The 23,858-nt window shown below is 40.9% G+C and overlaps 1 protein-coding gene across 1 annotated transcript in view; it reads left to right on the forward strand.

Moving 5' to 3' along the window:
* The window catches only part of RFX7 (regulatory factor X7), a 47,806-nt gene extending 26,643 nt beyond the window's left edge, over window positions 1–21,163 (forward strand). Inside the window, exons 3-9 of the mRNA XM_021537403.3 lie at window positions 1,896–1,978; window positions 2,767–2,889; window positions 8,825–8,941; window positions 10,699–10,783; window positions 11,449–11,656; window positions 12,659–12,954; window positions 13,841–21,163. Coding sequence (XP_021393078.3) covers window positions 2,780–2,889; window positions 8,825–8,941; window positions 10,699–10,783; window positions 11,449–11,656; window positions 12,659–12,954; window positions 13,841–17,152 — 4,128 coding nt within the window. The 5' untranslated portion in view covers window positions 1,896–1,978; window positions 2,767–2,779 and the 3' untranslated portion in view covers window positions 17,153–21,163. The remainder of the gene's footprint in view (window positions 1–1,895; window positions 1,979–2,766; window positions 2,890–8,824; window positions 8,942–10,698; window positions 10,784–11,448; window positions 11,657–12,658; window positions 12,955–13,840) is intronic.
* The last annotated feature ends 2,695 nt before the right edge of the window (window positions 21,164–23,858 follow it).

Raw genomic sequence — 23,858 nt, forward strand, 5'->3', positions numbered from 1 at the left:
TGGAAGGGAGAACTTGTCTTTCACTTCAGTGTCAGACTCACGGGGTGTGGCGGGGGAATTTATTTTGCCTGGGATGCTTTTGTCTCATGAAATAGTGCTTACCATGCAAGGTAGTCCCACCCAGACAGTGTCCTTTGGTGTGCTGCTTGGGCTTTTGTCATTTAAAACAAAAAGGGCTAAGTTCCTTGGACAAGAGGATGTCTAATAATGAAGTACAAAGTTTCTTGTTAAATTTCTGTCTTCTCAAAGATGATTAGAGCGTTGACTTTGCAATAATGAACTTGCTAAAGGAAAACCCACCAATTTAAATGCTGTTGTTATTCATCCAGGAAAGACGAAACAGAGAATTTGACAAAATGCACCCATTATTAAGAAATACCTCTCTGGATACTGTGTGGTCTGAGCACCACTGCTGTGTAAGCTGCTGTAGAGCCACACAGAAATTGGTGTCAGCAAATTTCAAGAGTTTGTCAGAGAAAAAAAACCCAACCAAATGCAGTGGTTTGCTTCAGCTTACAAAAGCAACACATCCAGTGTCTATGTTACCTGTGTGCTGCTGGAAGTGTTTCTCTTGGCTCTGGGCAGGTCTGTGGCATCGCTGGTGGCCCCGTTCTGTGCTGCACTTCTGGGCTGGGGTTTGCTGGCTGGGACTGTTGAGACCCTGCGCTCTCCCAGCTCCCTTCCCTGCATACCATGTCCCACCAGTCCTTGTGCAGGGTCTGGGGGCTGGGAGGAGGAAGTGGAACCTCCTTCCTGTGCTGCTGTCAGTTTTGTGCTGGCAAGGTTGGTCTGGATGTGACGGGGTCTGGTAGGGAGCCCCAGTTTAAAGTGAAGTTCAGGTTTTTGGTTTCCTCACTCCCCATTCTGCTCACTGCTGAAGTGATCCAGGTCTCACTGCATGTTGGTCCCTCCTCTTTTCTGTTGCTTCTGGAAAATGTTACATTGGCAGTAAGACACCAGTAAAGACAAAGAGAGTTAGCAGTAATCCAGAAGCTGTATTCTGACTTCAAAAAGGATCATGTGAGTCTCGAACTCTGTCCTGATGGAGCACCAGCTCAGGCAGTGTTTCTGTAGCATCTTCCCAAAGGAAACCCCCTGTGCTTCCTGTTCATGGCTTTCTTTGCATTGCTGCTGAGGCCCTAAGCATGTTATCACAGTTCATTTTCCTTCTATTTTTAAGTCCATGTACTGGTTTCAGATGACCAAAATCTAGTCTCTGTGTAGCAGTCACTGACTGCATACACCAGGGGAAGTTTTATCTGTGAGGATCCTGTCTGATCCTCAGCTGGTATCCTTTGGAGGGGGAGTCGGGCATAACTGAGATGGGTGTTAAATGAAGAGCTTGTGTGCAGTAACAATTTCAATAACTGATTTTCAAAGGAAACAAAAAAATACATATGTACATATATAGGTTTTTAAATAGCTTCATGAAAGTCTATGACACTTAACTATTAGTAAATATAGTGGATTGCAGGATCACATCTGGCATTCTATGCTGTTACAGCATAGCTGGTTGTGATTCTGGATTCTCAGAGGTGCTTCATGTGTGGTCTGACAAGATCAGGTTTTCATGTTACATGTCTGGTTACAGAAGCAATCTGTTGTTAACATTTTTCCAGATTCTGTTTTTATTGTATGTGAATTTTGTAATTGTAATAAGTGCTTTCTGGTGGGTGATGATGTGTGAATAAAATAGGAAATCACATTTCTAGTCACATAGTGCTCACAGTCATGTTCTTTCACATAAATAAATATATTGTTATTTGAAATTATATTATTTAGGAATACACTGTCAGATGACAGTTTTTAGCTGTCAGGTTCAACTATTCTTACTTGCTTTTTCCTCTTCTACCTCTCTCCACATTTTTTTTTCCAAACCAAAACACCTTATCTAGCAAGAAGTTGAGAAGTTTACAGACCTAGAGAAACTCTACCTCTACCTTCAGCTGCCTTCGGGTCCCAACAATGGAGATAAAAGGTATGTGAGTATAAAGGTGAACAGCTAATACTGAAAACTTGCTTTACTTCCTGTGGCACTTAACTGCTGAGGAATCATTCATATGATGTTGGTAGCAGAAGCAACCTTTATTAAACATTAAGTACTCTTATTTTCCTGAAGATCAGATGTTGAGGTTTTTTTAAACTTTAGAATCTCTTATTGCATGAAAAGCTTGTGATTATAAATATCTTGAAATGAAAGAGTCATCAGAGAAAGTGTTTCACAATCTTTGTCATTGTTCCTACGCTGTTTATGTATGAAGTCATAAAATAGCAACACCAGTGTGATGGTGGGTGAAAGAAAAAACTGATGGTATTTCTGGTAACACTTGTTTGACTAAAGGAAGTTCTAGAAAACCTGTCCGCAGATCAGAGTGTCACAAAATAAACCTCTTCCCAGTAGGATGGTTATAGGCAGGCAGATGCCTATAGGAAACACACTGAGTATCTCCTGGGAAAACTGGGTGTTCCCAAAGGACAGCTGACCAACTCAGTGGGCAGAAGCTTAGACGTGGACAGTAAGGAATAATAAATTTAAGAGTCACTGCATACTTGCAGCTGTGTATCAGTCAAGGACCGGAGTGTGGAGTCTCTTTGTTAAATTGTAGGTGAAAGAGGGAGAAACTGCTGCCCAAGGCTCAAGGAATAGGTAAATCCATGAGGAGCAAGCCTTTTTTGTCTCTGGTGTCTCTCCACCTGTATAGACAGACAATTATTAAGTCCTCTATAGAGCCATGTCCTCATCAGCACCGCTCGTTCTCTCCCCAGCGATCAGCTCTCCATGTCCTCCAGCCGTGCCCAGCAGATGCACGCCTTCTCGTGGATACGCAACACCCTGGAAGAGCACCCCGAGACATCCCTGCCCAAGCAGGAGGTTTATGATGAGTACAAGTGAGTGCCATGTGTACAGCTTTAGCCAGTGCAGTGTTCTGTGGCAAACTATATTCGTTACTACTGCCTCTGAAGATAAGATTGTGATGTTTAAATTAGGCATTACATGTACAGTTGCTGAAGGAAAGGTACAGGTGTTTCTTAACAAGTGAATATCAGTATCAGGTGAATGAATGAATATTGGGTTTGTTTTGTGCAGTGGCACAGGTAAAACTCATCAGTTACGATCTTATAACGTGTGCTAGTCTGCTTGTTTACATACCTATATGACAGCCTTAACAAGGGTGAGGGGTTGAATTGTTCCCCATAGCTGCAGCTGTTTTGCACATATGATCTTGCCCATCGCACCTTTCTTTCCAGAATAATGCATAAATATTCACCTTCCTGCAGCAAACCTGATTTCTATAGAGGCACAATATATCTGAATATGTATGAAACCAGTAACCAAGGCCACTGTGAGTCTGTGTTGTCAAGTCTCAAAGCTACCGTGTAATGAGGAAGTGATTAGAAGCAAGGGAGAGAGAGCTGTCTGATGAAAGTTGGATTTGAATTCATTTACAGAACATACCCCATGGGGGAGGGGGAAAGAAATAATCATCCTCAGCCTAGTTGCCTGAAGATGAATAACAGATTTGTGATCTAGTATGAATATTTCCATAATCTGAACGATTACTGTAATTTGCAGGGAGCTGAATCCCTTCACCTCCTAAGTGCCTACAGGATTCACCCCTTAGTAATTGTTATTGCAGGGTTGCATTCTGCAAATGCCTCTTTAATTAAGTCTCTCTGCTGAAGTGTTTTACTCTGATTGAGCTGAAGCGTGATGGCATTGGCTTGCCTGGGTTGATAAACATGCACACACCTCTGTGCGAGCTCCTGCCCGGCCAGGAGCGGTGACGCAGCCTGGCAGTGCAGCCAATGGCACAGACACGGCGCCGTGGCCAATCCCCGAGCAGCAGCCGCTGCGCAGACACGGCAACAGCGGCAGCTGCTGTGCGGGAGAGAGATGGGAGCCTTATTCTTAAATATATTTCTTATTAAATAATTTATGGCCTGCTTCAGCAACAAATCTGCTTGGCTTCCATGCTGTGCCAAGCTGCAGATGCCCGGAAATATCATCATCTACAGATTGTGGAGTGTGAAATTTGGATGGCTTTGTATGTAGCTGCATCAAGTATTTGTGTATTGTATTTTTTTTTCCCTAACAAAATAAGGGTGGTAAGCAAATATTCAGGAAAAATATCAAATGTTTAGAATCTGCTCTCCTTTGAAAGCTTCTGTTCTGTTTTTAAAACATTCCGTTTCTTTGAATATTTTCATGAGCTATTCTTACACCCAAAAGGAGAAGTAGTCTTGGAGTGGGACGTGAGGAACAGGCATATAAATATGTGAGTTAGTTTTGGTATGTCTTTTTTCTTTACTTAAGGGTACTAGGACCTCGCAAAACTCAGTTCTGTTATATTAACCAGTTGCCATTTCTCCTGTGTGTAGAGATGGATCTTTCATGAGCTCACATAAGCAAGCTTATGCACTCTGCATATGTAAACCAAAAGTGCAGGACTTCAGAAGACTGCTGCATCATACCAGCATCTTCATTCCTGGTCAAAATAATTTTGGTCAAAATAAATCATGCAAAACTACCAGCCTTCTGCATCACCTTCCATATTTTTTTTCTATGAAGAGGGAAAGACAGAAGCTTGCACTCCACACAAGTTCACCATTGGCAAGTGCTGATAGTGTTTTCAGCTCCTTCACATTTCAGTAGCCCCTTCTCACTGGGCTTACTCAATACAGTGACTCTTTGTGCTTTGTTACTCTTCATTTTAAGGGTGAATTCATGTTTCTAACTGGATAAAAGTGAGTGGATTCATCTTTCTTTTGAAAGGGATAAATTAAAAATGCATCACAATATAAGGCAGTAGCACTTGGGAAGGCTGAGAGCTTGCAGCTGAATTTTAGAAAGGAGGTAGATGGGAACTGGTTCACCTCTTGTTGGTGCTCTGATGCTGCTTGTACTGACAGAATACATTGAGCTGTAAGAGGCTGGGTTTCTGTTGGGTCCTCAAAGTTCTTCTGCCATCTTCCTCTGAGAGTTAGGTGGGAATACAGGCTAGAAAGTATGGGAGCTCAAGGGGAGGTGCCCAGCATGTTATCCAGCATGCAGTGAATGGATGCTGCTTCCCATTAGATCCTTTCAGTGTTTTCATGTAAGTCAATTTTACTTGGGTATCTTGTCCCTATTAGAAAACATCCTTCTGCACACAACCATGTGTAGATTTAGCTGAGTTTAGAGAATTAGGATTTCAAATCTATTTGCAGTCCTGCAGTCCTTATGCAGGCAAAATCCTTACTTGTCCACAAAATGATTTGTTGAGCATTCAGAAAACTCTTGAGTAAACACTTACCTTACTTCTACTGCTGTGACATAAGGGACAAAAGTTATTCATATTTAAGTTTGGTGTCCTGAAGATTCACTTGATACGCTTAATATGGATTAGGAGGTCTTTGAGTCATCCTGTATCTCTTTCCTTGAGTCTGTAAATCATTAATCCTTGCTTTACTGACTGCTAGGCCACTTGGTGCCACCTGATGCATAGATTATATGCACTAAGTGTTAAGAATATTAACCAACAAGTTAGAAAAATATTCAGAAGCTAACACAGAAGAGGCCAGTAGGTATAGGTATACCATGTCTGTTGAACACATAAAGGACACAAGGTACATACTAATCTTGTTGGGTAGTGCTTATCCAGGGTTTTTATATATTTTCTGATAGGAATAGGATGGGACTGATTGTGTTGCAAAGTCTAGTCCTGTGTCATAAGCAACTACCCATATAATTCATTTGAAAGCCAATCAAACTCCACTTAAAGCACTTGTTTCTCACCTCTGCTGCTGCTCCTGGGAGTCTGACCTGCAATTTCATTTCTCTAGTGGTTTTCAGACATCTGGTTTCCATCCTATTTGATTATAAGGATTCATTTATGTGCCAGCATTATTTGTCAGCCTAATGAGAGCCTACATCTTTCTGAGGTTCTTGACTCTAACCCATTTTTAGAGACCAATTGTTTTGTGGATTGGATAAACCAATAATTCTATTTTGTTTCATTTGATAGGTTCTTCATTTGCTATTCATGCTGATTTTTTCTGCCCAGTAAGCTGGGCTGTATAGTCTCTCTTCATCAGCTTTTTGGTTATTTTTTTTTTGTGTATTTTAATTCAGATGTGCTCCCAGTGTATTTTATGTCTGGAGGACATTCAATTTGAAGATCTTACAAAAAAAAGAAAAAGGCACCTTTTCTGCTTATCATGTGGGGGAGCTCTGCACAGAGGAACAAAGCAACCGCGTGTCCCTTGCCATTCCTGTCTCTGCTTAGGCCTTCCCTCCCTCCCCCAGTCTGTTTCCCACCCACCTTTCAAAGAGCAAAACAGCTCCTGGGCTCAGCGATGTGCCAAGAGTGCAAGGATCAGAGAGAAGAGCTTCGGGGAGGACACTCCTGGTATGTCCTGTCAAGTCAATGAGAGACTGCAGATGGACATGGAGGGTTCTCAGCTGAGCCAGGAGGGGGAGGGGCCATGTAGGGTAATCTGTCTGAAGACTGAAATTCCATAATACTGATAGCTCAGAATGTACAGGCTTGCAGGAGCTTCCACTGGGGATAGAGGGGACCATTTAGACTGTATGTTTATACTGCTAGCAAGTGATTGTCTTACAGCAGATGTGCTAGACCCAAGGAATGGATAACTTTATTCCCTTTTAATTTATTTATTTTCTCATAAGGGGGAAATAATTTTAACTTTGAGGTTAGTAGTAAGTCCCTAATCCTGGTATTTTGCTAGCTTGTTTTTTTTACTTTATTTTGCTGACATTGTTGAGTTTTAATCAAAGATACTACTGTCTATGGCAGAAAAATTCAGAGTCCTCCTTTGAATGGTATTTGAGATTTAAAGTTTTGTAATCAGCATTGGTAAGCAGCAAAGACCCTCCATTCAGGAATTTTCAGTCTAAAGTTTGAATCTAGGGAGGCCTGGCAAGATGCAAGGGACAAAAGGCATACAGAAATCTATTTATTAAACACAGAGCAATGTGTGATTCCTATGAGGGTACAGTGAGGCAGCAGAGAATTCCTTTGTAATAACTTCAAAGGGACAGATCTAGAAACCAGCTTCTGTGAGTGACATACATTGAAATGAAATGTGTTGGTATATAAATTGGATATAAAGCTTCTTGATATTCTACACAGAAACAAGACTGATGCCTGACTGTGTACCAGTTGTAGGCAATGGTTTGGACAATGTATCCTGGTTTGGACAGAGTGGCCCTGGAAGTGGTGGGGAGGCTCTGCAGGGGAGTGTCAGCACCTAAGAGCATAAATGTTGCTGTTTGTCATCATCAAAATCATTAAATCTGTGGTGGTGCTTTCCAAGTGGAGGATACCAACATACAGCCAGGGTAAAAGCAGCAGATACTTGCTCTGTAGTAACTAATATTTTTACTGAGAAAGTAAAGGCAGTGGTGAAAGAAAATAAATTTCATAAATACAAATCTCATAAATCTCAAGAAATACATACAGCTTTCTACAGAGCTACAACTTGAAGAGAAGACATTTTGACTGAATGCAGATCATTACTAAGTGATGCTGGGGTGAAGCATCTGTTTCAGACTGCTGCTCTTCCTTTGCATCTACCTGAGTTTCCGGGGTTGGTTTGTGTGTATGTACCTGGTTAGGGCAGAGGCAACTGTGGGGTGTGAAGTCATTGTTTCTCTGCACTCTTGCTGATAACCACACTGATCATGTGCAGTCACCTTTTCAGAGGCAGGTTGTTTTTGTGTATTGCTGATAGGACTTCTCACGGGATAGGAGGTTGTTGCTGTCTCGTGTTGATGCTGTGGCTGTTGGGAATCTCACTGAGAAGTTTTTATACTGGTACATTTTAGGCCACAGCACATCAATGTCTGTGCAACAGTGCAAGGAGTTGCTGTCTTTGTGCAGCCTTAAGTACTTCCAAAATAGGTCCTGGTTTTCTCCTTTATGTTTCTGATTTTCCAGCATATTCACCTTTGCAGCAAAATCAACAATTCTTGTTCTCTGCCTCAAGAATGTAATTTTTTAAATGTCTCATATGCCGAATCAGAATTGTTATTGCTCTTTTTGAGAACTGAAGACAGATGACAGTGCCCATTTTACTAGAACAAGTAAAGATGGCAAAATAATTATGTTTTGTTTCTTTATTCCCCTCTATCATCAGGCTGTATACTGAGCTGCATGACAATCTTCATTTGCAGCAGCAGTTGGAATCTCTTTAATTTAGCACTGTTAAATAGGGTTGTCTATAATCAAGCATCTCTCATCGTTCAGTAGAGTCACAGTGGTAGGAGGACTGGGTCCTCAGTATGTGCTTTTGTTACGCCTATAAAGCTGGTTCCCTGGGAAGGCATCTTTTAAGCTTAATTCTGTTAAGGTCTACTAAATAAAAATTTTATATGCAAAATCTTTCTCTGGACACTGACACATCTCTTACCTATTGCTTTTCAAATATTCCTGCAGGCCCTACCACACTCAGCTGTGCTTCTGGCTAGAGCAGGGTCTCTGCTTTATTATGTCCTGAAATATGTGAATCGAAACATATGCTTCAAACTGAGATGTGGAGTAAATCTCAACTGTGCTCTAGATAGTGCCGCTGCTTGTTATGTCTCCACATGACTTGTCTTTGAACTCAGTAGAGAACAAGGCAAAAACTATGATATTAATAGCTCTGTTTATACATTTTTAATGCATTCAATTCGTGGTGGATAGCTTCATTAATGTTAAATGTGGTTCTAAATATGGATGGGGATAAGTGTTTTCTTTTGAAAACCTTTGGAGTCTAGCATGTAGGCTGGCCTCTTGTATTAAGTACAATTCCATTCACGCTTTCTTTCTCTTTGTTGCAGGAGCTATTGTGACAATCTTGGCTACCACCCATTAAGTGCTGCTGACTTTGGAAAGATCATGAAAAACGTCTTTCCAAATATGAAGGCCCGTCGTCTAGGCACAAGAGGCAAATCAAAATATCCTTTGTTAGAATGCTTCTCAGTAACTTGTTACGCTCTTGCCTGGAGAACATCTGTCATTGTGGCTTAACTACTGACTAAATGTAGAAGTAATGTTGAATAAAAAATGCCTACACTTTTCCAACGTTCTTTAAAAATTATTAGTTGCAGTAGTGTTAGGTTGCAAGATATAACTTTGGAAACAAGTACTTAAATTTGGTTCTGACACTTAGTTGTCACAGCAGCAAGGCATCAAAAAAGTTCTATAATTCGGTGCAAAGGGATATTGGAATAAAGGAACCAAAACTGTTAGTGATTTTCAAGCCAGCTTTTTCATCAGTCAGAATTTTTCTTTTCTGAGCTGAGAATTACATCTTCCCATGAGAGCCCTTAGAAGCTATGGTGAAGTAATGTCCTACCTGCTGCATTCCCCAGGGCTGGTTCTCACTGCTTCCTGACATGCTGGATAGGCAAAGCCCTGCAGTAAGCAGGGCAGGGAGACCATGAAAAGGCTAAAAGGTATTGAGGTGCTTGTAGGCCCTAATTAAAAAGAACCCAAAAGAAGTGAATCTGCTGTGGTACTGGCCTTTCCCAGGTCTCACTTGAAGCATGCACTTAGAGAATTAAATGCTAGCAGGCAGCCCAGAATTGCTTCTCTTCCATTGAGGGAAAAAGCCTTCCATGCTGTAGTAAATAGAGAAGTTATGTGTCAGTTAAACTGTTTCATAGAATACATCGTTGGATTATCTAGTAGTGAAATCTGAAACTTAGTACTCATGTTTGGATAGAGCTAGAGAAGTGTTAAGGAAGAACTCATACAATGTAATTGTTGCTTGACCCAGGGGATCTCTTTAAGTTCTATTTCCAATGTTTCTAATTCAGAATGATGAAAATGTGACCTTGTCTCACACCTGCCGTAATTCCCAGGCTCCTTAGATTTCTTTTACTGTAATTATGCTTCATCCAGGTTAATGCAAGCAATTGCAAACTCCATGGCCTAGGAAAGAATACAGACATATTTACAGAATGTGAGAAATTAGTGATCCTGGAAAGGATTTGTGTGTCATAGAGAAAAGACAGTGTGTGTGAGCTCCCAGATGATGCTGTGGAAAGGAAAAAGAAAGGATGATTTGATTTTTAGACCTATAAACCAGTGAGTACAAATAATAAAGGGAGCATATTTTTGTATACGAAAATGATGAGATCAGTGTCAGAAAAAGTCTGTCTTTATATTTTTACAGAAAAATTATCATGGATGAGGAGAGAGTGCCTCAAGAATAGTGTGAAATCTTAGGAAGAAATGCACTCCTTGGGCTTTTTATCTTGTCCTGGGAAACTTCAGTTTGAGGAAGTCCTTCAGGAGAAGGAAACAAAGTAGAACCTAAGTTTGAGAATGCATTTTTAAATAGTGATTGACTTTTTTTTTATTAATTGTCCTATCTTGTTTTAGAAAGAGAGTTTAGTCAAGATTTATGTTAATTATTTTAATATTGAGTAGCTGATTGAAGCTGCCTGGAATGGTTTTGTGCTTGTTCTAAGTCATCAAATGAAGTTAATCATACCCAGCATCTCTGCCTGGATTGAGAAACCCAATGACCTGGCCAAGAATGCAGCTATTGATAGACTTCTGACTGGCTGTGAGATCAGGCTAATGACAGGAATTCTTAGTTCTGTGTTGAGTTAGCTTTTGAAGCTTATGAGGGTTATCAGAGGAATTACTGCTCTTCTATCCCCCAGCTAACAAGCAGACAATGTAGACCTTAATTGTTGTTCACATATTGCTACAGTGGACTGAGGAAGAAGGCTTTTGTGCATATGCCAACACTGCCAAACCTTGACTTTCATAAAACTGGAGATGGGGTATGATATGTATTTGCTTATTTATATATATTTCTGCAAGTTAGCATTTATTATGCTGTTTTTATGTCAGAGCTTTTCAAAACAAAGTGAAGATATTTTCAGCTTTTAAGATTTTTATTATGATTCTTGTGTTCTGAATCAGTGTTTAATGTTTTTTTCTGTAAAGTTCGTGATGAATTGCAATACTCTTAAACTAGTTTAGGAGGTGAGGTAGATGTCCAGAGTGTTCCTATCCACTGTATACATATTTTAAACTATGATTCTGTTTTACTTTTACCATATTTTTTAAAGTCAGTGCTAAGGAAGAGATAGTTCAGTGAAAGAAGCAGTTCCTAGGTAGTAGTGACTACTAAGTTGACAAGACTCTGGATACGGGGGAAATGAATTGTTGGTGCTCCAAATACTAGGATTCTGTCTGTGATTTTCTTCCAGGAATGTCAATTCCATATAATGCCTTTGGGAACAACCTGTAAATTTTTAAGACATTTAATTTTGAAAGATATTGATGTTGTGATCTCATTCTCATAATTTCATGTAAAACTGTGAGCATACTGCTCCAACTTCTGATGTGATTCTGATAATAATTTGCTTTCTATTTTTGTTTTCATGCTTTTATGACCCTTACTAATTCAAGTAACCTTTCCTCCTTTGTTTGTTTGGTTTAGTTGGACGGAGCAGAGCCATCGGGGCAGCTGCAAAGTGCAGATGAGGAAGTCGTCTCTGCAGCCTGCCGGCTTGTTTGTGAATGGGCCCAGAAAGTGCTGAGCCAGCCTTTTGATACAGTTTTGGAATTGGCTCGTTTCCTTGTCAAAAGTCACTATATTGGTACCAAGTCAATGGCAGCTTTAACAGTAATGGCAGGGGCACCAGCAGGTAATGAGACAATGCTGAATGTTGAAATGGGGGATCTTCCAGCAGAGAGCAGTAACAGCTTGGTTTGAGAAAGCACTTCTCTTCAGGGCAAACTTAAACACTGACTCTGAGCATTCAGCATTCATTTATGTGATTTTAGTCATGTTGCTGAAAATTACTGTTCTTGCTGGTCATCTGGGTAAAGATCTGAAAATCAGCACTGGTCTCAGGTTTAGATGGTGATCCTCCCATTCCTGTGGTGAGGATCCTGGTGTTTTAAAGCACTTAAGGGCATGTGAGCTTCAGGGTGTGTGAGTAATCGTGCTGAACTTACATATTTGACTAGAACAGGAGTATGTTGCTACTACAGTGCTGGTTTGTAGATAGACTGCTGGTGTAGCTGTGTTTCTATCTGCTAACTTGCCCTGATTTGGAAACAATTTTCTGTCTCTTTTTGCTGTTTTCCCCCATTATCCCTGATCACACAGAGGTTTTCATCCATTCTGATACTAGATACACTATATTTAATGCCTTGGCCATTAGATAATGATCTGATCAAAGCTGCTCCTCTGTGACACAGACCCACAGCTTTCTGAAAACATTTTTCATTTAAAGCTGCCTTAGAACAGGTAACAAAACAAAACCACGGCAGGTTCTGGATTTTAAAGGCTCATCTGAAACGTGCCCGCCGCCCTCTGCTGCCAGTTCAGTGAAATGCACCGGGCTGAGATTGTGCTGACACACAAGTTGCCATTTCACATGATTAGAAATGAGAGGCCCATACAGAGTATTTTAGCAGCTAATGCCTAGCTTGTCTAATAGACAGAAATTTTGCCACAAATGTGGGAATCAACTGAACCTGAATATATTTAAACATGAAATGGATGGTAGCAACTCATGGAGGAAGTGTTCCCAGAATGGTTTTGGACATGCCTGCCATATATTATCTGTTAGATGTAGAAGTGTCACCACAGCAGACAGGGTATGTTTGGTTGCAATTTGTTCTCCTTCTTTCGTTTTCAGGAATAAAAGGGATCCCCCAGCCCTCAGCTTTTATACCTACTGCTGAAAGTAATTCTTTTCAACCACAAGTGAAAACTCTGCCATCTCCTGTTGATGCTAAGCAGCAGCTGCAGCGTAAGATCCAGAAGAAGCAGCAAGAACAGAAACTGCAGTCTCCTTTGCCTGGAGAGTCTCCAGTAAAGAAAACAGAAGGCACTGCAACCAACGGTGTGACCAGTATATCTAATGGAAGTCCTGCCATTCTGTCCCCTCCACCTATTGGCATCGTTGTGGCTGCTGTCCCCAGCCCCATACCGGTAATTCTCTCCGGCAATTCTCTAGAGAATCCACCCTTTGCAAAGGTTGTACATTGCCGGTAGCTAAGCAGTGGTGACAGTGGATTAGAATCGTTTCCATTCAAGGGCTTGGGTGCCTTGATGCTTTTCTGTCTGCAGTGTGTCAGAGCTCATTAGTTGGGTTGATACAGAGGCAGCAGAATTCTGACCATCTAACATGGGCCAAGTTCATCTTGGAAGTCATTAAAGTGAGCCTGGACATGAAGTTTAACTAGATGAGAGAGCTGACACTAATTTGTGTGGGTCACTGAGGCCCTAATACAGAATCTAAATTGCCTTTCATTGGCCCAGTGCATTTAGTGACAGGTACAATTTTATTTTGAATGAATGTCTGTAGTGCAGAATATTTTTGTCTTTCAGCCTTATGAAATTGGGCTAAGGAGTATAGGAAGGTTATTTGGTTTTAAGATGTTCACTGTTCATTTTGATAGGTAAGCTAGTTTTTGTCTGATAGTGAGTTTGCATTTAACTCAGTTTTGAGTTAACAATGAGCAGTATTTTGAACACACCCTCTCCTCTTTAGCTTTGTATGTCTGTCTTTTCGTCCCAGGTGGTGAAGGATTGTATGAGAATGACCCTTTCATTAGCAGAAGAGCAGACTAGTGCGTACACTCAGTGCCTCATGCCTTAAAAATAGAAGGCATATGTCTGTCTACCAATCCTTAGGCAGAGAAATAGAAATTGTCTTAGACAAGTAGAACTTACTTTGTTTCAAACTGACATTCACTACCTTTGGTGTATTGAGCTGTGTTGTCTTTCACTTTTGAAATGTTTGGGGCTGAAATCATGTGTGGGCTTGGGCACCTCTCACTTCATTACCACACCTTTTCTTTTTCTCTCTTTACAGGTGCCAAGAACCAGGCAGTTGGTGACATCTCCAAGTCCTATGGGATCGTCTGATAGCAAAGTCCTGCCACTCAATGTTCAGGTGGTCACTCAGCACATGCAATCAGTCAAGCAGCCACCAAAGACTCCCCAGAACGTTCCTGCTAGCCCCGTTGGTGACCGCTCTGCCCGGCATCGCTACCAGCAGATTTTACCCAAGCCAGCAAGCACCAGTGCTCTCACCATCCGCTCTCCCACAACGGTGCTATTTACCAGTAGCCCAATCAAGACTGTTGTGCCAGCCCCACATGTGAATTCCTTAAATGTGGTAAAAATGACAGCAATATCTCTTGCCCCGAGCAGCAGTAGTGTGCCCGTCAAACAGACACCTTCAGTTAGCACTAGTGCAGGAGCAGTGGAAGAAGGGAGGACTGGTCCACAGATCAAAAATGGATCTGTTGTTTCACTTCAGTCTCCAGGATCCAAGCCTAGCACTGCTGTAGCTACGCCTGCAGTCAAGATCAAAACAGAACCAGAAGCATTGCTGGATGAGAACTCTGCACAAGGCCAAGAGAGCTCTGACGTGTCTAAATCCATAAAGGCAACCCCTGACCTGCCTCCTGCACAGCTAATTAATTTTGAGGTTGCAGCCTTGAAGGTTTCAACGGATGATGTCATTGAGGTAAAACCAGGTAAGGGCTGTGATCAGGAAGCTGAAGAAGCAGGGACCAAATATAAGACACAGTCTGATGAAATCACACCAGTTTCTTCAGCAGGCAATAATCAAAGCCCTCTTAAGCTCACAGTTGCCAGTCAAAACTTGTCCAGCACCAGCATCAATTCACCTCCTACTAGTGAGTCCATGATTAAAGACAAAACATGCACCAGAAGTCCAAGAAAGCGACAACCTTCCACACTTCAGGATTCCCAGTTACCACCTGTAAAGAAACCACTAGTGGAGCAGTTTGCAACTGGTAGTGCTGTGGAGGGTCAAAAAGCTAACAATGTTAAGAAGTCTCTGAAGGTCGGATCATTAGCTAACAGTGACAATACAGCAACACTTGCTCAAGTTCCCATCAAGGTACCTGTGACAGTACCTGTACCTCCTACAGCTGCTGCAACCTTAGCAACAGACCTTTCTTTGAGCACCAATTTAAATACCTGTGATCCTGCTTTAGAACAGCAGCTTGCATCAGCTTCATCTCCAGATATAAAAGTAAAATTGGAAGGAAACTTGTTTATCATAGAAAATGATTCAAAATCTGATGGCAGCTTTAACCCAAATACATGGCACCATATCACCAAAACCTCTGACTTTGCATCTGTGAATTGTGATCAGCAGCAAGATATCAGTGTTATGACTATTGCTGGGCACTCTGGCTCTAGTGACTTACAGGAATCCGCATGGGAGCCGGTGCACTGCGAAGGTATACAGCAGGATGTGTACAGCCAGCAGTTACAGAGCCAGATCCAGGACTCCTTGGATCAAATACAAGCACAGTCTTCAAATCAGTTACCTCTGCAGTCTGAGCTGAAAGAGTTTGAGCATACAGTCCCTCAGTCAAATGAAAACTTCTTTTCATTTGATGATGACCTTACCCAGGACAGCATTGTGGAGGAGCTGGTGCTCATGGAGGAGCAAATGTCCATGAATAATTCACATCCTTATAGTGGTTGTCTAGGAATGACACTTCAGAGTCAGGCTGCAGCTCAAGGAGCTCCAGTATCATCTCATCCAAGCAGCACGCACTTTTACCATTCAATCCATAACAACAGCACTCCAATTCACACTCCCACCCCCACTCCCACCCCAACTCCCACTCCCACCCCAACTCCAACACCCACCTCCGAAATGATTGCTGGATCCCAGAACATGTCTCGAGAGAGCCCTTGTTCAAGGCTGGCTCAGACGACTCCCGTTGACAGTGCCCTAGGAAGCAGCCGGCACACGCCCATTGGCACACCCCATTCCAACTGCAGCAGCAGTGTCCCTCCAAGTCCTGTGGAATGCCGAAACCCATTTGCATTTACTCCCATCAGCTCTAGTATGGCTTACCACGATGCCAGCATCATATCAAGTAGCCCTGTGAAGCCGATGCAGCGGCCTATGGCTACCCATCCTGACAAAACCAAGCTCGAGTGGATGAATAATGGCTACAGTGCGGTTGGTAATTCCTCAGTTGCAAACCATGGCATCCTTACAAGCTACCAGGAGCTGGTGGAAGATCGCTTCAGGAAACCTCACGCTTTTGCAGTTCCCGGCCAGTCATACCAGTCTCAGCCGCGCCACCACGACACTCATTTTGGTCGCGTGACTCCTGTTTCACCTGTGCAGCACCAGGCAGCCCCTGTCAGTAGCACTACCAAGCAGGAGGGCTTTGCTGTTCCTGCTCCTTTGGACAACAAAGGAACTGGTTCATCTCTCAACAACAGTCTGAGATGCCGGAGTGTGAGCCCTGCTGTCCATCGCCAGCGTAATCTCAGTGGGAGCACTGTTTACCCTGTGTCAAATATACCACGTTCTAATCTGACACCTTTTGGAAGTCCAGTGACTCCCGAAGTTCACAATGTATTTGCTAATATCCATGCAGACACCAGTGCCAATAACATAGCACAGAGAAGCCAGTCAGTCCCGTTGACTGTGATGATGCAGACGGCCTTCCCATCTCTTCAGAAACAAACAAACACTAAAAAAATAACCAATGTGTTGTTAAACAAACTTGATTCTGATAGTGATGATGCAGTGAGAGGTTTGGGAATGAACAACATGCCCTCAAATTACACAGCCAGGATGAATCTCACTCAGATTTTGGAGACATCCACCGCTTTTCCTAGTGCCAACCCACAAAGTATGATCAATTCCAGCACTTCAGTTTATGAATTCCAAACACCAAATTACCTCACAAAAAATAGCAGCACCGATCAGATCAGTTTTTCTTCTGGAGATAACCAAGCACAATCAGACATCGGAGAGCAGCAAATAGATTTTAGCAGCACTGTAAAAGACCTTTTAGGGGAGGACAGTCTGCCAACAAACCAGCAGCTGGTGAATCAGGTGGCATCAGATCTCAATAATGTTGCATCTGTCTTTCCCAGCGACATCAGGTTGTCTTCCGACCTCTCAGGCAGCATTAACGATCTGAACACTTTAGACACAAATCTACTGTTTGATCCAGGTCGTCAGCAGGGACAAGATGATGATGCTACACTGGAGGAATTAAAAAATGACCCCTTGTTTCAACAAATCTGCAATGAATCCATTAACTCAATGACTGCATCAGGTTTTGAGTGGATGGAGAGTAAGGATCATCCTGCTGTTGAAATGTTGGGTTAATCTTGTTTTATAATATGTATGTAGCACACTGTATCTAAAAGACAGACGTATTGTATTTGTCTTAATGGAAGTGCCTCCTGCAGCAGAAACACTTGCTATGTATTGTGGCATTTTTAAAAAAAGTTTGCTGTACCTGTTGCTCATTCTTCAGTAAGGAAAAGGCAGTCTTACCAATTTTAAACAAATCTCTGAAGGTGATGGGCTATCAAAGAGCCAGTATTAAAATTTGAATTTTGGAGTGTTTCCCATTCAACATTTCTTGTTTTAGCAAATAAAGAAGTGGTTAATGGCAGCCAGTGATGACAGCTATGGTTGATGCTTTGGGAAGGTTTTAATTCAAGTTTGTTAGTAGGCTTTCCATACTTTGTATTGGTTGTTGCTTCTTATTAGATGATCAGTACTGACCTTTGTTATCCAGGTTTGAAATGCAGGGTGCCTGCAGGTAGGTAAGGTGGTGGGGAGTGGGTACAAGTGGACCAGGTGACATGCAGATGCCTGATCATTGTGTAGCTGTCTGGAGCACTGCTCGATGGTGACCTTTGGAAATCTCTGTAGCACTGGTGCCATTGGCGTCTCCAGTAAAACGCAGAGATGGGAAAAGCTAACAGGAATGATCAAGGAAAAAGATGCACTAAATTTTTTTATTTAAGAGAAATAAATCTATGTAGTTATTTTATCCATTAATATTCATTACATACTTGATATTTTAGTTCTCATGTCAATGTTTTTATATTAGGTAAAATTAATGCAAAAAGATTTTGAGTACTGAGATTTAATCTAGGCATAACCCCCTATTTTAAAGTGATAGGTACTGTGTATCAATGCTAGAGAAGGAACGTGATATTTTCCCTCTTTTTTTCCTTTTTTTTTTAATAGGGAGCTGCTGGAGCTCATTAAAATACTGTTTCTGAAAGTTCCTTTCTTTAAAAGTTTGCTCTTTCCTAACCTAGTGTAGGGCATAGGAAGATGTCATTTTTTCTCTACTTCAGTAGGTTGAGCCTTTCTTTCTTGCTCGCCTTCTTTCAAACAAAAGATTATTAAAATCTTAGAAAACGTGGTTAATCTAAAAATATTTCATATAGAGCCATAATACTGCCAGGCACTTTACAGATACACAGCAAAACACATGATCATTCTTTTGGTAAAACTTCTTTTAAAAATACTTGCTGTTTTAGAAGCCTGAATTCAGTTTTCAAAAGTGATTTGACAGGGTTGATCAATCTATTTTTTTAAAAGGAAAAAAGTACTGCCCCTCTGGAAAATGAGAATTAGACTTATGTCTCACTGGTTCACTCAAACCAAAAAGACCTTTTATTTTATCAGCATGGCATATATGGGTCTCTAATGGTCAAAAGAGAGAGGTATTTACCCAGCTATGGCCTTGATGCTAGAAAGAGGACTTGCAGAGGCAAATTTTTACAAAAAAAAGTGGTGCACTGAGTATGCTACAATACTATCCTTTAGGCCTAGTATAAAAATTATTACTTTTCCTGTGGCCTGACACAAAGCAGAAAATAGAGCAGGAAAGATTTTCTTCTCTTGCATTTCTTTGATGAGTGGTCATAAATTTACGAAGGGGGAGGTTCAGTAACCACCCCCTAGATTTCTCTAAGGGGAAGATGCTCAGATTTTTCATGTGATTTGTGTTTTTCTTTAAGTGACTTGGTGGTTTTCTGTTTCTTCAGTTTTTGGAAATGACTTGAGATCCCAGTACTGGTCAGTTTTTTTGGCAGTACTGATTCAACTTGTGCTGCTGCATTGGCACTGGAGATGCTGGCATATCATGGCTTCTCTTGCCCTTCCCCCAGTTCATCACCAGTTTAGGGCTTCTTCTGCAAGGACGAACAGGTGTGCCAAGTAATAGCACCTTATGGGGGTCTGATTTCACTGTGCTTGCATCAGAAGCTTTGCCACTTCATCAGGAGCGAACCTGGAGAGTTCTGATCCCTCCTTGAAGCACAAGGATGTTGCGATAATGTGGTTTGCTTTAAGACAAAGTGACTCTTCCAAGGTAATGGGGAGGAGACTAAAAGCTGCATAGTAACCTTCTGCTTGTTGTCCTGCCAGGTGTCCATCAGTAAGACTTGAACTATTTTTCTTGTAGACTAAAGTTGCTGAAGGCAGGGCTTGAATCCTGTACTTGCCCATGGCCTTTTGAGAGGATGTGTTGAACATCCTCCCGCCCTGGTAGGAGGATGGGTCCGAGAGACACTCAGCACCTTTTTGTTTCTGTTTCCTGACCCTGTGTGAAGTGCGAGCACTACTGTGAATAGGTGAAACCTGCTTCGATGAAGGGGGGAGGATCCCTTCCAGCTCAGCCCTTGTGTCATTCTGTGACTCGATGCCAGCTGCGGGAGGAGCTGCCCGGCTGCTGCAGCAGCCCGTGTTCCACAGTGGGCTGGCCTCGCCTCGGGTCGCAGTCACTGACACTGATGGGCACTTGGGGGAAGGAAGGTTTAGCCTAACTGCTAATTTTTTAAAGAAGATTTCTCACAAAAGCAAAAGTAGATTTAAAGTTGATGCATTCTAAATTATGCAGCCATCACCAAAGGTTTTTAAAAGTGCATTTAAAATTCTCTTTAAATGCAAACATTACATTGGGCCTAACATGTGACTTAATCAGCAGAAATATTCTATAATCAGTGGGTTAAAAGCAAATATATGTTTAAATTTAAAAGTATTAAATTTGCTAAGAATTGTTTCAAGTAAAATCCAAGGCACAGGCACAGCTTTGTACATTGGTATGTATCATTTTAGAGAAGTTTGTGTGTTGGTGTTATAATGTTAGGTCCCTGTACTTAGTGCTAGTTGGTTCTTTATGATACATTGAGACAGAGCACTACTGCACACCAAAGTATGCAATACCCAAAGGAAAATTCTGTGATCCTAACAAATGGAAGCCTGTCTTTGTCAGATACTCCAAAACTTTGAATTTGAGACAGTTCTGACCCCTTGTTTACATTATTGGCTTCCTACTAACATAAGAAATAAATTATTTTGATAGCAGTTTTTGCTAAAGTATAAAAACTAGTGAATTTGTACCCTGTGTACAGTATTGCAGCAAACACTTTAAATTTGATTGCTTGGTTAGTCCAGCAAACTTTCTGGGTTCATATATTGCACTAAAATTCTGTTGAACCTGTGGCAGGCACATTCCTTAGGATAAATACAACAAATACGGCCCACAGATTTAAAAAAAAAGGCAAAATGAAAAAAAAAAAAAACTTTTTAATGTGTTTCATTATTAAAAGGCAAAATGTCATTAAAAGTGACAGGTGAAATTGTCTTATGTAGCAATGTGCATTGATCTCAATGAGATATTTCTATTTTTGATTCTCTTACGTGAGAATATTGCAGCAGGAAAAATTAAGTTTAGTTTGCTTCACCATGTTAATACATGATCACAAAACGTGCATGAGTGTTAATGACTTAATCTTGTACAGTACTAGATATATTCCTGTAACCACTTTTATTTTTTTTTTATTCTTTTGCTGTATTGAAGCTGGTTCAGTGTTAACCAGGTGAGCATAGTTATTCACAAGTTATTTCCTTTTTTATGTTAACTAATTCAGCTTAGTTATTGTTGAATATGTTCCTTTCTTGGATTATTTTTTATTGTTCTGGTGTTGAAAAACATTTTTGCATCATTTTATCATGATAATTCATGAAGTAAATAATTTGCAAGTAATTGCAATAAGCACTGACTTCTGAACTGAAAAGAAGGAAAGCGTTTCTTGTGCAGTGCATCTGAGGATCATATAATAGTCTTGTACTATACTGTGCTTTATTTACTGCACCATAAGGAAAGAAAAATCCCTGTTCCACATTTTCATTTAGTGCAGGAAATCCAGTTTCTCCCCTCTTCCCCAGTGTTTTGTTGTCTGTTGTACTGCTGAAACTACAGTAGTTGAATATTGCAGTAGCATTTCAGTTATTTTTTTTATTGAAAGTGCTCAAAAATTGTTTTTTAAATGTTTTCAAAAACAATAAAAACATTTTGTATTAAAATTATTTCTTGAGTTTTTTCTTTATATGGAAAATGTGCTTTAGGGCTGGTCTAAAATACAGAGCTTTGTAGTTTGTGCGATGACAGATGTCAGCTGCCCAGTTGAACCTTGCTGCAATTGCTGAGCCCAGTAAAGCTGAGCAAGAAGGTGAATCTTCGTCGCTGGAGTGCCTTGGTCAGATCAAGTCCAAGTGTTGGTTTCATGCCTGGGTACTAGCTTTTGCTCTTGTGACATACAACAATTCATTGCTGGTGTTGCAGTGCCTGGGTACTAGCTCTTTCTGTTGTGACATACAACATCCCATTGCTGGTGTTGCCTTCCCATATACGTAAGGCACTCTTACAAGAGGGTGTTAGTGTGGCTTGAGCTGCTGACATAAAGGGGAAATGTGTGCTTTGATCTGCAGAGTCCTGTATTTGGATTGTAAAATTGCATGTAAACCCATCAGTGTACCTAGCACAGTCTGTGTGAACAGGATGGAAAGGCATTGCCACAAAGCAGGAACTGGCTACAAAAAAATAAGGATAAATATTCAGGGTTTCATGCCAAAGAGATAGCACTTGTTCAGATTTAGACTACATCCCAGACTATAGAGATGCTGAGATGAGCTGGCAGGTGACAAGATTTGGTGGTTGCACAAAATCACTTAGGCTCATCAACAACGAAAAAGAATTATCAGAGACATAAAAGAATCAGAAAGATACTAATTTTAACATATCATGGGAAGGAATACTATTAAAATATCTCACTGCATTCTGAACATGCCTTTACAAAGAGTTCTCAACTAACAATTGACAGACACCCTTTATGTTCCACAGTCATAAAAAATGCAAATTAAAAACTCCCAAGCTATGAGATGGAATATAATGTAGGAGATAATAGAAGGATACTTTAGAAATTGCTGATTCACTTGAAGTAATAATGGGTTTTAGTTGGAATATCTCAGCTCTAAATTTGCAAGAATTTGTCTTAATAAAAAGGATCAAAAGAGCAGACAAATCTGTGAATGGAAATGTCCTAACAGGAAAGATTTGACAAGGTAGAAATCTTGGAACTGAAGTCTTGACCTTTGTAGATTTCTAATAATTAGATGCTTATGTGCTTAATAAAGACATCCAGAGTAAGTCTTAAACAATTGCTTTGAAATATTTTTGTCTCCAGAAATCAAATCTGTATGTGTGAATGCAGCTGATATTCCAGTAAACAGACTTCTACCTCTGGGGTTAGGGATTGCTGTGTCAAATGAGGCAGTGGTTCATGTAGTCCATACAGTATCTCTGACAACTGATAGCTCTTCTCTAGAGCAGACCTGCATTATTACATGGTCACAGAATAAATGGCCTCTGTGGAAACTGTTCTAGACTCAAAAGACAGAAGCTCCATCTGAAGCCAATCAGAGTTAACCAATGCTTGGATCTTGCTGCTCTCCTCCCTCTCTCAAAAATGGTACAAGTTAAGCTTGGATAAGGAGACAAAATTGAAGAAAAATATATAGTGAGGCTTACAAATTGGAGCAACACCAGGAAGTTATTCCAAACTTAAGGAAGGAGCAGGGACCTGACTGTATGCTTAAGATGTTTCTGAGTTGGGATCCACAAAATAGTTAACAATTAACCTGTGCCCAAGCCTGGGCTATGCTGTCCTTGTGCTCTGCTGTGTTTGTCCTCTGCCTGCAGGGAAACCTTGGCCAGGTAGCCATAACAGAGGAGCCTGCAGGCAGCTCCCACTCAGTGCTGGCAGTGATGCCACTTGTGTGTCCTTGCCTTTTATCTGAAAGTGCAGCTGGAAGTTCTCATGTGAACATCCTTTCTGCTTGACTTTTGAAGTAGTGAGCAGAGTTGCTTCTGGTAGGAAAATCCTATAAAAACTCAAATAAGATCGCCTTCCATGGGCCAGATGTGTGGGTGGATTGGTGGCCCATTCCATGCTGCACAGTTGTGGGAACAGAAGGGATGTGAGACTGCTTGTACTGTCCTCTCTTCATAGTGCTCACTCCAGCAAATGGCATTTTAAGCATTACTTCACAGGATCTGAGTGCATTTGTTACTGTTTTTGTAACAAATCAACACCTTCTAGTGCATAGTTAACATTACCTGATGAAATTGCAAATCCTTCAGTTTCTTTTGCCTTTCCTAACCAACTTGTTAAAAAAAGAAAGGGGTGAAATACAAACTCAGGAAAGCCAGATTAATTAAGTTGGAAGTGAACTGAGGGCATGGAAAAAATTGTTTAGAAAACATTTAGTGTTAAAAAGACAGCTGTTTCTTGCAGATTAAAGTGTTTAAATACCCCAAATAAAAGACTATCTTGATATAATGCAGAATACGTAACTAAATTATTACAGTTCGTGATAGGTCATAACATTTCTGCCATGTGCTTTGGATATGTAGGAAATATCCTACTAGTGATGTAAATACTTGAAATGTGTTGGAACATTTGCATATCTATTCTCCAATGGCTTTGTTATGCTTCCTCCTTAGTCTGTACTTCCTGGGCCTGCCTACCCATTTTCTATATCTGGTAATACCTCCGCTCTGAAATCATTTAAAAGGCTCCATTTTTGTCCCTGTGGCTCATCTTTTCTCTGCTGTCAGCTTTCTTTTAAATAAACTCTTTTATATGGATTATGGTAAGTTATGTATCATTGGAACTTTGCCTATGCACACTACCTAATTAGATGATGCCTATTAGAATAAAAT

The sequence above is a fragment of the Lonchura striata genome, chromosome 11, assembly GCF_046129695.1.
Source record: "Lonchura striata isolate bLonStr1 chromosome 11, bLonStr1.mat, whole genome shotgun sequence".
Classification (NCBI taxonomy): domain Eukaryota; kingdom Metazoa; phylum Chordata; class Aves; order Passeriformes; family Estrildidae; genus Lonchura; species Lonchura striata.